The 12821-nt window shown below is 51.6% G+C and overlaps 4 protein-coding genes across 4 annotated transcripts; 1 reads left to right on the top strand and 3 right to left on the bottom strand.

The window, feature by feature from the left end:
- Positions 1-364: 364 nt before the first annotated feature.
- AYO21_03274 (hypothetical protein) lies at positions 365-2335 on the bottom strand (the record flags this gene model as incomplete). The annotated part of the gene is made up of 6 exons (XM_022653248.1): positions 365-487; positions 585-1010; positions 1099-1310; positions 1369-1443; positions 1545-2094; positions 2174-2335. The coding sequence occupies 6 exons, from the start codon at positions 2333-2335 to the stop codon at positions 365-367; spliced, it is 1548 nt and encodes a 515-aa protein (XP_022514350.1).
- Positions 2336-4408: 2073 nt separating this feature from the next.
- AYO21_03273 (hypothetical protein) lies at positions 4409-5707 on the top strand (the record flags this gene model as incomplete). Its single annotated transcript, XM_022653247.1, has 1 exon — positions 4409-5707. One exon carries the CDS (start codon positions 4409-4411, stop codon positions 5705-5707), a length of 1299 nt encoding a protein of 432 aa, XP_022514349.1.
- A 1148-nt stretch (positions 5708-6855) lies between these two features.
- AYO21_03272 (hypothetical protein) lies at positions 6856-9551 on the bottom strand (the record flags this gene model as incomplete). The annotated part of the gene is made up of 5 exons (XM_022653246.1): positions 6856-7198; positions 7263-7372; positions 7427-8348; positions 8409-8590; positions 9483-9551. The coding sequence occupies 5 exons, from the start codon at positions 9549-9551 to the stop codon at positions 6856-6858; spliced, it is 1626 nt and encodes a 541-aa protein (XP_022514348.1).
- Positions 9552-10556: 1005 nt separating this feature from the next.
- Positions 10557-12199, bottom strand: AYO21_03271 (hypothetical protein; the record flags this gene model as incomplete). Its single annotated transcript, XM_022653245.1, has 2 exons — positions 10557-11311; positions 11368-12199. 2 exons carry the CDS (start codon positions 12197-12199, stop codon positions 10557-10559), a joined length of 1587 nt encoding a protein of 528 aa, XP_022514347.1.
- Between the last annotated feature and the right edge of the window lie 622 nt (positions 12200-12821).

The raw sequence follows: 12821 nt of genomic DNA, 5'->3' as shown, positions 1-12821 counted from the left end.
TAACCTTACGACCTGATCTAGGTATGGTATTGTGTACAGGTATTATTTCCTGACTATTCGACGTAGTGAAAAGTCAGCATAATTCATCGTCGAGACAACTAATATCTGATACAAATAAAAGGGTTCTTCCCCTTTGAGTGAACAAACGTCTAGAGTCTAGCCTATCTATCATGCATTATCCGCTCTACTGCCTCAAACCCTTCACAGAGATCGACTGTTTTGTTCAGAGCCATTTTGGGAGAGACACTAGGAGGACAAGAGGTTCCTCCTGTTTCTAGTCGATTGTTGCAACAGTCGGAGCTCGGCCCATGGAAAAAGGATCCACACGGATAGAGCGTGAGAGTCTTGGTGAGTTTGTCTCCTTTCAACCCTCCTGGCGACCCTCACATGTCGCCACGGGACCGGTGTACATGCGACGGGCACTCAGGATCCAGTTGACGGCCGAGATAAACATGACGCCCACAAATAGGACGACGGCCCAGTTCATCTGTAGCAGCAAAAAGTGAGGACATGTTAGCGCTCGCTCTCGTATGGCCGTGAATAGAAGTAGACAAAAAGGGGGGGACTGATTTGTCCTTGCTTACATCTTGCGCATTGGGTTCCCAGTAGATGGGCCAGAACGCCCAGAAGAAAGCGTAGATGGCGTAAGTGAGGCCGATCCCGTTGACCAGGATCCCCCACTTGCCCAGACTCCAAAACACGGGTGGCAGAGTCTCGGGGAGCGAGATGCGGCGCCAGAGGACGCATGCGATGCTGATAGCGTACGTCGCCATTAGGGCCACAATTGCCAAACTGATTATGGCATTGAACGCGACGGGGCTGCCCAAGTAGATCAGACTCATCACCACCGTGTAGCCCCAGGTCACGAAGCATGCGTTGGCCGCGACGTTGAGGCTGGGGTTGACTTTCTTCATCCAGGTCGGGAACGGCATGCCGTCATCTCGAGCAAAGGCGAAAAGTTGTCGAGATGTCGAGGCAAAGCAGCTGGTCGCTATCATGAAGACCAAGATCTTTAGGAGGACAAGAGCTTAGCAAACGGTGGGCCAAATCTCGAGACCTACACAGAGCGGACACCTGGGCAAATTGTAGAAAACTTACAAACATGATGGAGGTTATGGCCTGAGCACCCGCCGTGCTCAGAGAGTTTTGCAGTATCCATACAAACGGAAATGCTTCGGTGGTAGCGGTGGCGACGTCGGTCATGCCAAACAGGAACACAATCAGCATGGCGAAAGCGAGAGGAATGTTGAACATGTACGCCCAGAACATTGTCTTTGGCGTCACTACGCTGGCATTCTTGACTTCTTCCGCTGCATTGCCCATCAGTGAATGCTGTGATCAGGGCTTGGATGAGGGGAGTGCACGTACACAGATGAGCAACAGCATCAGAGGCTAGGACGTTCCACATGGCAGGTACTTGACCAACCATGACTGCTAGGCCCACTGAGACTTCTGTCAGCCATGTCCGAAATAACGACTCATACAAAGTCCCAGTGCAAGGTACACAATGGCCATGAACTGGTCCGTGCGAGGTCGAGACCTACTGAGAGGATAGTTGCCGCCATTATCCGTAAACGTGAGAAAGACTTCCTTTGCATCGTTCTTGGGGGAGGCGACGGCGACCGTGATGAGAACAATAAAGAACCCTGCGACATGGAGACCCACGAACACATTCTCCAACAGTGCCAGCTTCTTTGCACCCCAGACGTTGATTGCGGTGACCAGAGTGCCAATCAGAATACTCAGCAGAGCAGTATACCAGTTCTTAATGTCAAAGTCTGGATTTTTCAGTTGAACCAGGGCCATGACAAGCTGGGCACCAAACATCGAGTCGGAGGCGACAAAGGATTGCCAGCAGAGAGAGCTGAGCCAGCCGGAGGTGTAGCTGAGAACCTTTTGGTAGCGTCTCGAGGCAAATTCGCTGACCCAGTGATATTGTCCACCTGCTGTAGGTGCCATTGATGCCATCTCGGCGAGGCTCAGGACAATGAAGAATTGACCCGTGATGACCCATGTATAGCTCCAGAACATGGCAGCAGTCCCTCCGTCGACGAGCATCTGGAAATTGTTCAACGCGACAAACTCCGTGCAGCACTTGTTAGTGTCAGAGCACACGGAATAGGGATACTGGGGAGACATATCAAGTGCCCATTGTGCAAGACGTGAAACCAACGCTGCTGATCCAGTTGAAATTCCGCTTAAACTCCTGCTTCTTGCCCATTCTCGCCATATCCCTTTCATCTTGGTCGATGGCATCGCTGCTGTTGTCACTGCCAACTACCTCGGCCGAGTAGAGGCCTTCTTTCTTAGGTAGGCTCTCCTCCAAAGTCGCCATTGTCGAGGCGCAGATTCAGAAGTACAAGCAAAGGAAGGGACATCAGAACAACGAGGGCTGGGACGAGTCAAGACTTGGGCCAATATCGTGGACAAAGGGCAATGATGGTCAACACAGTCTAGGCCTGGAGCACCCATGCATTCGCGGAGTAATATGCATGCTTCAACAATACCAGAACATAAGCTTTCACGGCTGCTCATAGTGGTAAGCCTTGAAAGATAAGGATTCGGGACATGTCCGCAGGGGCGATTGTGGACCAATTGATCTTGAGCCTCGCTAGCTAGGCTTGAGATAAACGTCCAAGTTGGATGCGACAAACCATGCCAGTTTCACGAAAAAGCGCGCAGATAGCATCAAGCAAGGCCAAAATAAACTTACAGTGTCCTAGGAAGCTTACTCGTGCCCGGGAATCTTAACCCCTTCGAGTGGAGGCTACCAACGGAATTCTCCACTGCCATTGCCAGTAGGACGTGAGTGAGTTTGGTTGCGGTGTGAATTCGATAGTGTTTGACTTGTCTCTCACTTTGACCGCCAACTTCATCGAAGCAGCAGGCGGACATGATCGCTGTCCGGCACAATGGAGACTTGGGCCTCCACGTGGTATGAAAACAGTCGGCACCCCGTATTCTGTCAACTAGTTGCATGGCACATCCTCGTTTCGAAGGGTGGTGTACCACTAAGGCATTCACAGCCAAGTGCCGTGGTTCAGTGTCAAGGCTAGGAAATCCACGCCAGCGCCATTGCCTCAGGCCGCGCCTCCATCTCGCTCGATATTCTCGAGACGTGATATTCCACCGCAAGATCTCGCAAATGGGCCTCCCACGCCGGTCAATTGGCGGAAATGGCAATCTCCCAGAAAGATTGCCTGGATAACGAGCCGGCAGTATGCTCAGGAGTGGGATCTTACACGGCACAGGATAGCGTGTCGTCATGAGCAGGGCCTTCGAGAGACTGTAATCTGATCTCAACCGTACTTCATGAAGTACGGTCCCATGTTACCGGCGGAATATACCCTTGACACACCCATAGTTAACGCCATTTCCTGATAGAACACGAGTCAGATTTGTCTGAGCCAGAAGGTCTGACTTGATGGAATGCCAAGGGGAGCGGGCGACCCGTGTAGCCGGGTCCGTGATCAGGTTGTAACTTGTGCATGGCCCTTGGATTCAGACTGAACCCCCTTGTCCGGAGATGTGCATTTTATCTCTGCACGAAGGGATTACCGCAGTACCAAAAGTCGGCGCGCGGCCTAGGCGAGAGTGTTCGTGCTTGCGATCAAGGATCTTCTGGCGCATAAGGATGTTGATTTGAGCCAATTCTGCAGGCCGTTAAGAGACTGAGCATCCTTACATGTCAATTCTAGTCTGCTCAGTCTTCGACCTGATGCTCCCCGCAACCTGTGACTAGCTGCGCGAGGCTGCGCCCCGAGATCTCGTCCGAAATCTTTGTGCCTGCGCCACTCATTTTGCGCCGAATGTTCTCTTCTGTTCGTCTCGATGTTTTGATGAGTACAGCAGATCTCCCGCCGGTAGGTACTTGGGGACCAATTTTTTGCTCCGATTTGTGGGCCGAACAAGCTGTGATGTCGCCGGGAACGGGAGATCCTTTTGAGCAGATCTCAGTTGGACGACCAGATCACAAACAATACTCACATCTTCAGAATGGCAACATGTCGAGGAGCTTTCTGACATGAAGAGGACAATCCTAAAAGAGCAAAAGAGCAGAAGAAACAACGAGGCAATCAACAGTCATGCTCATGTCATTCGCCTGCGCCAAGCCCCAGATTCTCCAGCCGAGGCACAAGCCACAAATCTGGGGAAGGTCGTGAGCTCTGCGTGTAGCATACGGGTGTATTTTGTGTTTTGTAAACATGATGGCTCTGGAAGAGGAGGGAGGTGAGGAGGAGAAGGTGGTGCTGGTGTCTGCCTCCGCCTTTAGGCGACCCTTCTCGCCTTGTTGCCATCTCCGCAACATAAAACACCACCCATTGCGCAACGACTTGTCTCTGAACTCAGCACCGACTGCTCCTAACCAGCTACGAGCATCTTCTCCTCCCACCTCTCCACGGCCTTCATGTCTTCGGCCGCCTCTCTCCAGATTATTGTAGTTGGGGGTGGTATCGCAGGGCTGTGTGCAGCCATTGGGCTGCGTCGTGCTGGCCACCATGTCCACCTCTTCGAACGAGCGCCCACCGCCACAGCCTTTGGTGCCGGAGTAGTGATCGGCTACAATGCCTCCAAGGTACTTACGTCGTGGGGCTTGGACTACGAGAAGTACCACATAAACGTTGCCGAGACGTTCAAAATGGTCAAGGGCGACACGTTCGAGGAGATAATGAGTTTCCCTCCAGGTCTATACGAGAAACTCGCGGGTGGGAGCCGACAATACTATGCCCATCGCATCGACCTCCAACAGGCCCTACTCGGCCTCGCAACTCAGCAAGATGCGCTCGGAAAGCCCGTGACCATCACATACTCTGCTGATGTGGTAGCCTACGATCCTGAGGAAGGGAGCATTACACTCAGGGACGGTACCACACACAAGGCAGATCTGGTCGTTGCAGCTGACGGCGTGCACTCGCTTGCGCCGCACTATCTGCTCGGCTCGGGCGCCCCGTCTTACGACATCTCTCACACAGGGACTACAATCATTCGTTTCATGCTTCCCTCTTCTGCCATACTTTCCGACCCGCAGACCGCACACCTCATTTCCTCCTCTGGACAATTCACCTGGTTCGTCCACCCAGACCGCAATCGCTGGCTCTTGCAATATCCCATTCGGGACAACAGTGAGATTAACTACGGTATGTATTCCCGCGTGACGGCCAACGAACAGGTGATCGAGCAGGTGTCCCGGTTCAAATGCAACCGCGACAGTCTGCGTCGTGAACTCGAAGGGTTCCATCCCGACATTGGAAAACTCGCGGATAAAACGAGTGAGATTCTGCCGGTGTGGAAGCTGGCCGAGAGACCGCCCCTTCCGACGTGGTTCAAAGGGAGGTTGGTCGTGGTGGGCGACGCGGCTCATCCGATGCTCCCGAACCAGGGACAGGGTGCCGGCATGTGTATCGAGGACGCGGGCGCCTTGGGCACCCTGTTCACCAAGATGCGCGAAAACAGTCTCGGAAGCATCACCAAGAGGCTGGAACTGTTCTTCAACTTGCGACACCCACGAGCTTCGGCGGTGCAGTTGATCAGTCACTGTCCGTACTTCGAGGACGCCGTGGGAATCATGTGGGACGAACTGATCAAGGTGGCGAAACCGCAAGACTTGCCCCGGGTCAACGACAGGAACAACATCAGAGAGTGGTTGTTTGCTTATGACGTGAACTCTGAAGCAGAAAAGGCTCTTGAGGCACGAACGCGTGCGTAGCGCTAGAGCAACATTGTCGTCTGCAGGGAGAGTCCAGCCAGACGGAGCACCATAGCGATAGTGGGGACTATCTTTTGATTTTGACAGACATACATCTTGGAAACAAAGGGATTTTCGTACAGGAGAGTCATTAATCCCAAACCAAACCATCAAGAGAAAAGGTATGTGTGAGAGAGAGAGAGAGAGAGAAAGAGGATTAATTTTAGGATAGTATGGTTTGAGGCTCCCCCCCCCCCCCCTTTTTTCTTGTACAGTCGTTTCAGCCTCGCTGCCAGCCACCTTCAGTCCCCGCCCTATGGGGAGTTTCTCTACTACGTACTAAAGCGGCGCCACTCATATATTATTACTCACTACCTACCTAAGTAACCAGATATCTCCCACTATCCTTCCTTCCCCGATAAACTTGTGGCGCGGCTCTTTAGCCTCAAATGCGTAAGTTTGCAACCACTTTGGGAAGAGTAAGAAAGAAAAAACAGGGGGAAAAAACAAAAGGGGTCCAAAACCAAAAAAAACGGAATATAAAATATAACTGTCGAAGAGGTAAGTTGCTTTAACCGTGCATGACCCAGCAAAGGCTGTGTATAGAGGAGGACTCTGTACGAGGTTCTCGGTATACAGAGCGCGGCGGTGGTACGGGAGAGGGGTCGATCAGGGTAGTACCGTAGTGGTAGTAGGGGCGGCAAGGGTGGATAGATACATACACACACACATATAGAGAGAGAGAGGGAGAGAGAGAGAGAGAGAGAATACAGGATCCGCTTTTAGATGGAGAAGCATTTTCATTACGAGCACTAGCCAGTCCCTCTGATACTGCCTACCTACATACATAGGTCCGATCCATGGATGAATAGCTATGGATTGCATAATTGATTCGTTGATTGATTGTGCGAAACAAGAAATACTGTCCATCCAGCCTCAATCCGGCCCCCAACGTGTATGTTGTGTCATTCTGGGTGTAATATCCGGATGAGCAAGTTTCCCAGGTTGTTCGGGCCCAGTCAAAACCTGGAGGCTTGCATGCCGGAAAAAGAAAAGATTCCTAATTACTCGGTAACCCCTACGAGGTCCCTGCCTACATGCTGTCGATCTTGGGGTTTCGGACAGTTTTCTTGTTCTTCTTCTCTCCTTCCTCCTTAACACAAGACCTCTTAGCCATCGGCGTTCCTTTGGTCGGATCCAGGGCGTCTTTGAGCTCTCTGTTCAAGAAACCCTTCGACGTCGACCTTTGACGCGGGGATCGTGTCCTGCTCGGTGACCTGGTAATAGCCTCGCATCTCCGGAAAGACGTCGGCAAATCTCTGGCTGATGGACCAGTGCGACAAGTCACATATGTGAGTCGCGAAGCGGTCTGACAAGGTCATGTTACCCGTCTCGGGGTCCGTATCGATCGCTCCAGCCAATCCATGTTCCCAATTGACGCTACATCCAAGGGTCTGGATGGCGACGATGTAGTCGCGCATATCCTGGACCAGACCGTCACGCATTTCAGGGCTAGCACACCACACCGAGGGGCTTAGCGTCCACATGTATGATTGATGCAAGATGGTGGGCTTACAATATAGGCAGATCCACTCCGGGGTGATGACGGACTAGTCTCTGGAGAGGTGTCGGTCTCATTGCCTCTGGAAGCAGTGCGTATGTCGCTGCCGAAGGTGCGATCGTCCACTAGTTCCCAGTCAACCGAGTGTTCCCCCCAGAGGTGTATGCCGTGAAACTGACGCGCATGAAATGTGCATAGGTGAAAATCCATGCCAGAGCTACATACGTGTCGAAGTTCTTCAGGAGGCGCATGTACTCACAGGCCCAGGTCGCCGGTGTATGGGGGTCTTCGACCCTGCGATTGCGAAAATAGAGAGTGAGGTCCACCCGTGGAGGCCCCAGAACAAATTCGACGGGAAATCCCGACGCCAGTTGTCTACGTCCATAGTCGCGGAAATCAGTATATACAGCAGCTATCGGACATCGCTCTCCCTCGAAAAGCATCGGTTGGATGAGGTATTCTGGAATGTCAAGATTGATTGTCTGCTGTTGCTGCGAGATCAAAACTTGACTTGCCCTGATCTCGGGGGACAAGAATGAGGAGTCGCCGAATATGCTGACGAACTCGACGCTGGGAGTATCGTGGGTCGTTGAACAAAAGATGCGAAATTTGTCTCTGGGATCGCTTTCCCCCGATCTCTGCACATGCACACCAGCCAAGATTGGCAGATACCATTGGTCGTCGCGCGAACCTACCGGATCGGCCCATGCGGTAGAGGGGCCTGCTCTTGTCGCAGAGTCGTGGACTCCTTCGGGGAAAATCCCTTGCCGCCGAATCAACTCTTCCCTTTGACTCACATCCTCTGCGAACTCATGGCGGCTCGTCTTCTCGGCGTGAGCTGAAGCCCAGGACCCTGGTGTATCAGCGCTCGACGATGTGGTAGCGTGTTCGGGTATGTCCATGCCGAGCCTTTGCACGAGCATCCGAGTCGGAATGTCATCTTTCAGTCTCTTTCGAATATCGTCATCTCCGGAGTGGATCAGTCGGAGGAGGCGCTGCAGCAGCTGCTTTTGAAGGGTAGACTCGGTCTCGGCCCGTTCCCAATGGATTTTCCGTCTTCTGTCGAGGGAGGCGTCGTATATGCATTTGAGTCCTGATCGACTGCAAGCAGTACAGGGATTTCCCCCAGAGCACTGATGCGCGAGCAAACAATCAGAATACCTTTGATAGGGCGTGTTGGGAGGGGAGATACCACCTTTGATTTTCGGATCTTGCAGCTCAGACAAGCTGTCGATGCTTTGCGCCGGGACGAGCTCGAGCTCGAAGCGGGAGTGGAAGCGGCCGCCTCCATTCCAGATGAGATTGGGCTCCTGGGCCTCCGCTATTGGGACGGGGACATGAACCTCTCAGTCGAGTCCAGAGTGGCGGCAACGTTTGTGGTCATCTCTGATGTGTCCCGAACTTCTCGGATCTATCCCGTAGAAGAGAGATGTAGGCAGCGGTCACACGTATGGTCGATACATGGCCTCAAAAATTGGATATAATGATACCGCTAGTTTTGTAGAAGACTTATGTAGGAGCATAATGGTGACCTTTAGTAAAGCACGAGTGACATCCACGTGATGCTCTTTTAAAGTGACGTTGACTTCATAGTCGTATAGGGCGGCACTAGGCTATTCTGAAAGAGGCAAAGCCGTAGAAGGATCGCGGGGCCAGCCTTCATCTTAGGGACCATTCCATTTAGGGGTTTGTTCTGATAACGGCTAGCTCATTGGGACGCGCGACCTTCCCTAAAGCCACACTTCCCCTATGTACAGGGGGGGTGCATGTACGGGCTGACCACCCCCCCCCCTAGTCTGTTTAAGCGAATCGCTCGTTGGTAGGTAAACTACTGTTGTTCTACCACTTTGTATGACCACCGCGAGCGTCGATAACTGCCTGGCATCGCTCTGGCATACTCTCTATATACTTCATGAAATCCTCAGGCTGTAGTTTATCCCATTCCTCGAGTAGATATTGTTGAACTTGTACGTCTGTCTTTGGGAATCGTTTACCTATTCGATATTTCAATAGACGCCAGATATTCTCGATCGGATTAAGGTCAGGCGAATGGGTAGGCCAAACCATTCGAATTACTCCGTGGTAGGCGTGATAACCTCTCGTAAGTCTTGCCGTATGAATCGATGCATTATCTTTCATTAAAATACTTCGCATAAAGTCGACTTCTCGCTCGATCGAGCGAAGATGTTGATAAAAACGTGGAAGGACGCGCTGTGTATATATCTCTGCATTTACCTTACCCCAGGCCTTATCCATAAGGATAAGAGGACCCTTTTCTACTCCTGAAATCGCTCCGTACGCCATTACAGCTGAGAAGCCAGCGAACTTTGGTACGAGATAGGAATGATGAAATTTCTCTTCTACAGTTCGAGTAACGTATATCTTACCAAACGCTCCAGTTGTAAACGACGCTACGTCCGTCCAACTAACGCGCTTCCACATATCGTTATTCTAGCTTTAGTGAGCTCTAGCCCAGGCGAGTCGAGCCTCCATATGGGTAGGAGTAAGGAGAGGCTTCTCCTGCGCAGGTCGACGATGGTATTGCTCCTTTTCGAATGCAGTAATTAACGAGCGACGACAGACTTGAATATCTTCGATTATAGCGATCTCCTCGTACGTTAGGCGACGATGATAGGCATCAAGAGTTGCGCGTTAAACGAGTCGTCGTCGCTTTCCTGTTGTTAGTATAGGTGTACGACCAATTGGCCGTTTTGGAGTGTAAAGACCTGATCGGATGCATTGTTAGACAGTTGTTCGAGCGATTCGAAGCTCTCGAGCGATTCGAGATATATTCCACCTGGCTATAGTAGATAACGTCAGGATCTGCGTACGTTCACGCTCCGTTAGGCGTTGACCTCGAGTTCTCTCTGGGTCTGCGTACGACTTGCGATTTTTGTGCTTCCCAGGCATCGTAGGCGGTAGGCGGTAGGCGTAGGCGGTAGGCGCAGGCGGTAGGCAGTAGGTACAGGCGGCAGGCAGTAGGTACAGGCGGTAGGCAGGCGGTAGGAGTAGGTACAGGAGTAGAACAGTAGGTAGGCGCAGGCGTAGAGTGGTAGGAATTTGTCGTACAGTAAGCAGAGACAGGGGGGGGGGGGTGTCAGCCCGTACATGCACCCCCCCTGTATAAGGTGTTGCTCCTGCAAGCCGTCAACTGGTGCCAAGGAGGGTGGGTACCTACCCATCTGGGTTGCAGTGTGACCACCTCCTACTGTAGGTACTCCTGACACAATTTGATAATGTTTATTAGGCAGTAACAGGGACAACATTACTGTCGTCAATGTCACCTCCAACAAGACTTCTACTTGAAGGTCAGGTAAAGGTCGGCACGCGCTCTAGAAATTTCTGCTCCATCTGAATCTGCTGTAATGAGACGGGCCGAATGACTGGGCTCATCAGCATTAGATGGCGAATTGCATCAGCGTGAGACTTGATAGCAGCTTCATCCAGACGTTCCTGAACGAAATTGAGTCTGTAACCGGCATAACGATCTATGACGGCTCCCCAAGCCTCGAATGAAGATGGTGCCATTGTCAATTGCCATGTACCTCTCCAAGTGATGGTAGCCTCTTGTTTGTTGTGGAACGCCTGATACTTGAATAGCGCCGCCAACCCTCGTCTTCCATTCCAGATCTCCATTGTTTCCAGTTGTGGCATCTTCATAGCCGCGGCCGCGGCCGCCTGAAGCATAACTTCAATCTGGGCAGGATCCTGATCAGGCGTAAGTAGGCTTGAAGTAAGCACGATCGAGCGCATATTTGGCCACTCCCAAGAGGGTTCGACGTCAAAGAAATGGCTAGCATCTACGATGAAAGATGCTGCGAGATATTCAAGGTTGAGGCTGGCGAGTCCAACCATCCGACTTACAGCCGGAGTTGGCTTGCGATGACTGTCACATTCGCTCAGGACATCTCCGGCTAGGACTTGGTGCATGATCACTGGATACTGTTGGTTGAAGTTCTCAAAGACCACAAGTCTCTTGAGATTTTTGTTGAATCGTGGGATGGCTTCGAAAAGGTACTGGAAATCTGGATAACGGATGGGTGGATTATTAGCAATTCGACTAACTATAAAGGTGAGAGCAAGCAATAACAATTGAGCAAGTAATGCAAAAATTACTCACGTCTATCTGTATACCTCTGTAGGAAACCCCATTCCCTCCATGGCTCGTAGTGGACTTCCTGGAGTCTGGGAAAACGGCCGAACATATGTGCAAGCGAGCGCGGCTTCCATCTCCGGCGGTTCTGCTGCCGGAGAAGCATAGTGGTTATCGCCGGGACTGGTGGAAGCTGATCCCACCATTCGAGCTCTAACTGCTCGCTATCAAACGGTCCCTCCTCCATGATGGAATGAAAAACTTTGCAGATAGCACAGTAGGGCGAAGGGGAGTGTCGAAAACCAGTGACCCAGCCGTGTTGAGGATCGTCATAGACTTTATTTGGTATCGTCTGCTCCATACCATCACCTAGCATATCGAGAGCGATATCGGGCATGAAGGTCAGATATGGGAACCAATGTTTGGAGTCACTAGGCGAGTAGATACTAATGTCGAGTACCAAATTGTCTTTAAGGTCCCATGTGCTTAGCACCGAGAACAGATTCTGGAACGCCGTGGTGATGGGATAGCCACCTGCATCGTTGATACTGAATGCCTCTTCATACTCGTCCTGTGTGAGCGTTCTGCCGGTAGGCGCACACTTGGTGCAACCATAGTCATCGAGTTCCAAGCAGAACCAGACGTATTCGACGAGAGCCCGATTGCGGTGAATCATCGAACCAAAATCGACGAGGCGCGACGGTGTCACTTTGATTCGTGCAAAGTTATATCTCTCCAGCTCTGTTTGCCACTCTCGACATACGGTGGCTAAGCGACTCACTTTGCAACTGTCTAGCCTCAGAATCTGTAGAATATGACAGCGGACTTCCTGGGGCAAGAGAGCCCATCCTGAAGCCATCGTTTCTTGCCAAGGGATATTTTCAAAAGTTAGTGTGTCTCTGTTGTGCTCCTCGACCTTCTTGGTGTTTTACTTTTCTCAAAGAACCCTGCTGTGTCTTCTCGGGGTAGAAGACGGGACGACATTTTATAGCAAAAGTCCATACCTCCAGATGCAGGACCTTCATCTTATTTCTCGCGTCCCGTCCTAGTTCAAGGTCCTCGATGAGACTCCTGGAAGGCTCTCTTGCTTTGTGTGGTACCTTTCATGAGAATTGGTTACACCTGTTGGGTTCCAGCCTTTTGACGTTCTTGGCAAGTGGGGCCACCTTCAGGCTTCCACTTTTCTTCCGAGCCTTGGCAGTGGGAAAGTGGAGGGAGTACGAGGTACGAGGTACAGGGCAGCGTCACCCTCCTCCCGTATGCAGATTTATGTACCAGACGCTAACAAAAGATTTTCCGCACCCTTCATTCTGCCCTGTAACTTAGACGACGGCGGTAGCGACACCTCTTCCGAGTCTCGCAAAGGTTTGAGGCAGGCTGAGCAAAACCCAGGGCCATCGCACACGCTATTGTCATTTTCATCGCGACCTGAGATTTTTTAATTTTCAAACCCCCCGCATCTCTTTCTAAAAATCTGCCAT

The sequence above is a fragment of the Fonsecaea monophora genome (genome assembly GCF_001642475.1).
Source record: "Fonsecaea monophora strain CBS 269.37 chromosome Unknown Scaff16, whole genome shotgun sequence".
NCBI lineage: Eukaryota > Fungi > Ascomycota > Eurotiomycetes > Chaetothyriales > Herpotrichiellaceae > Fonsecaea > Fonsecaea monophora.
The sequence above is the reverse complement of the archived record's forward strand: the minus strand, read 5'-3'. Positions and strand labels throughout refer to the sequence as shown.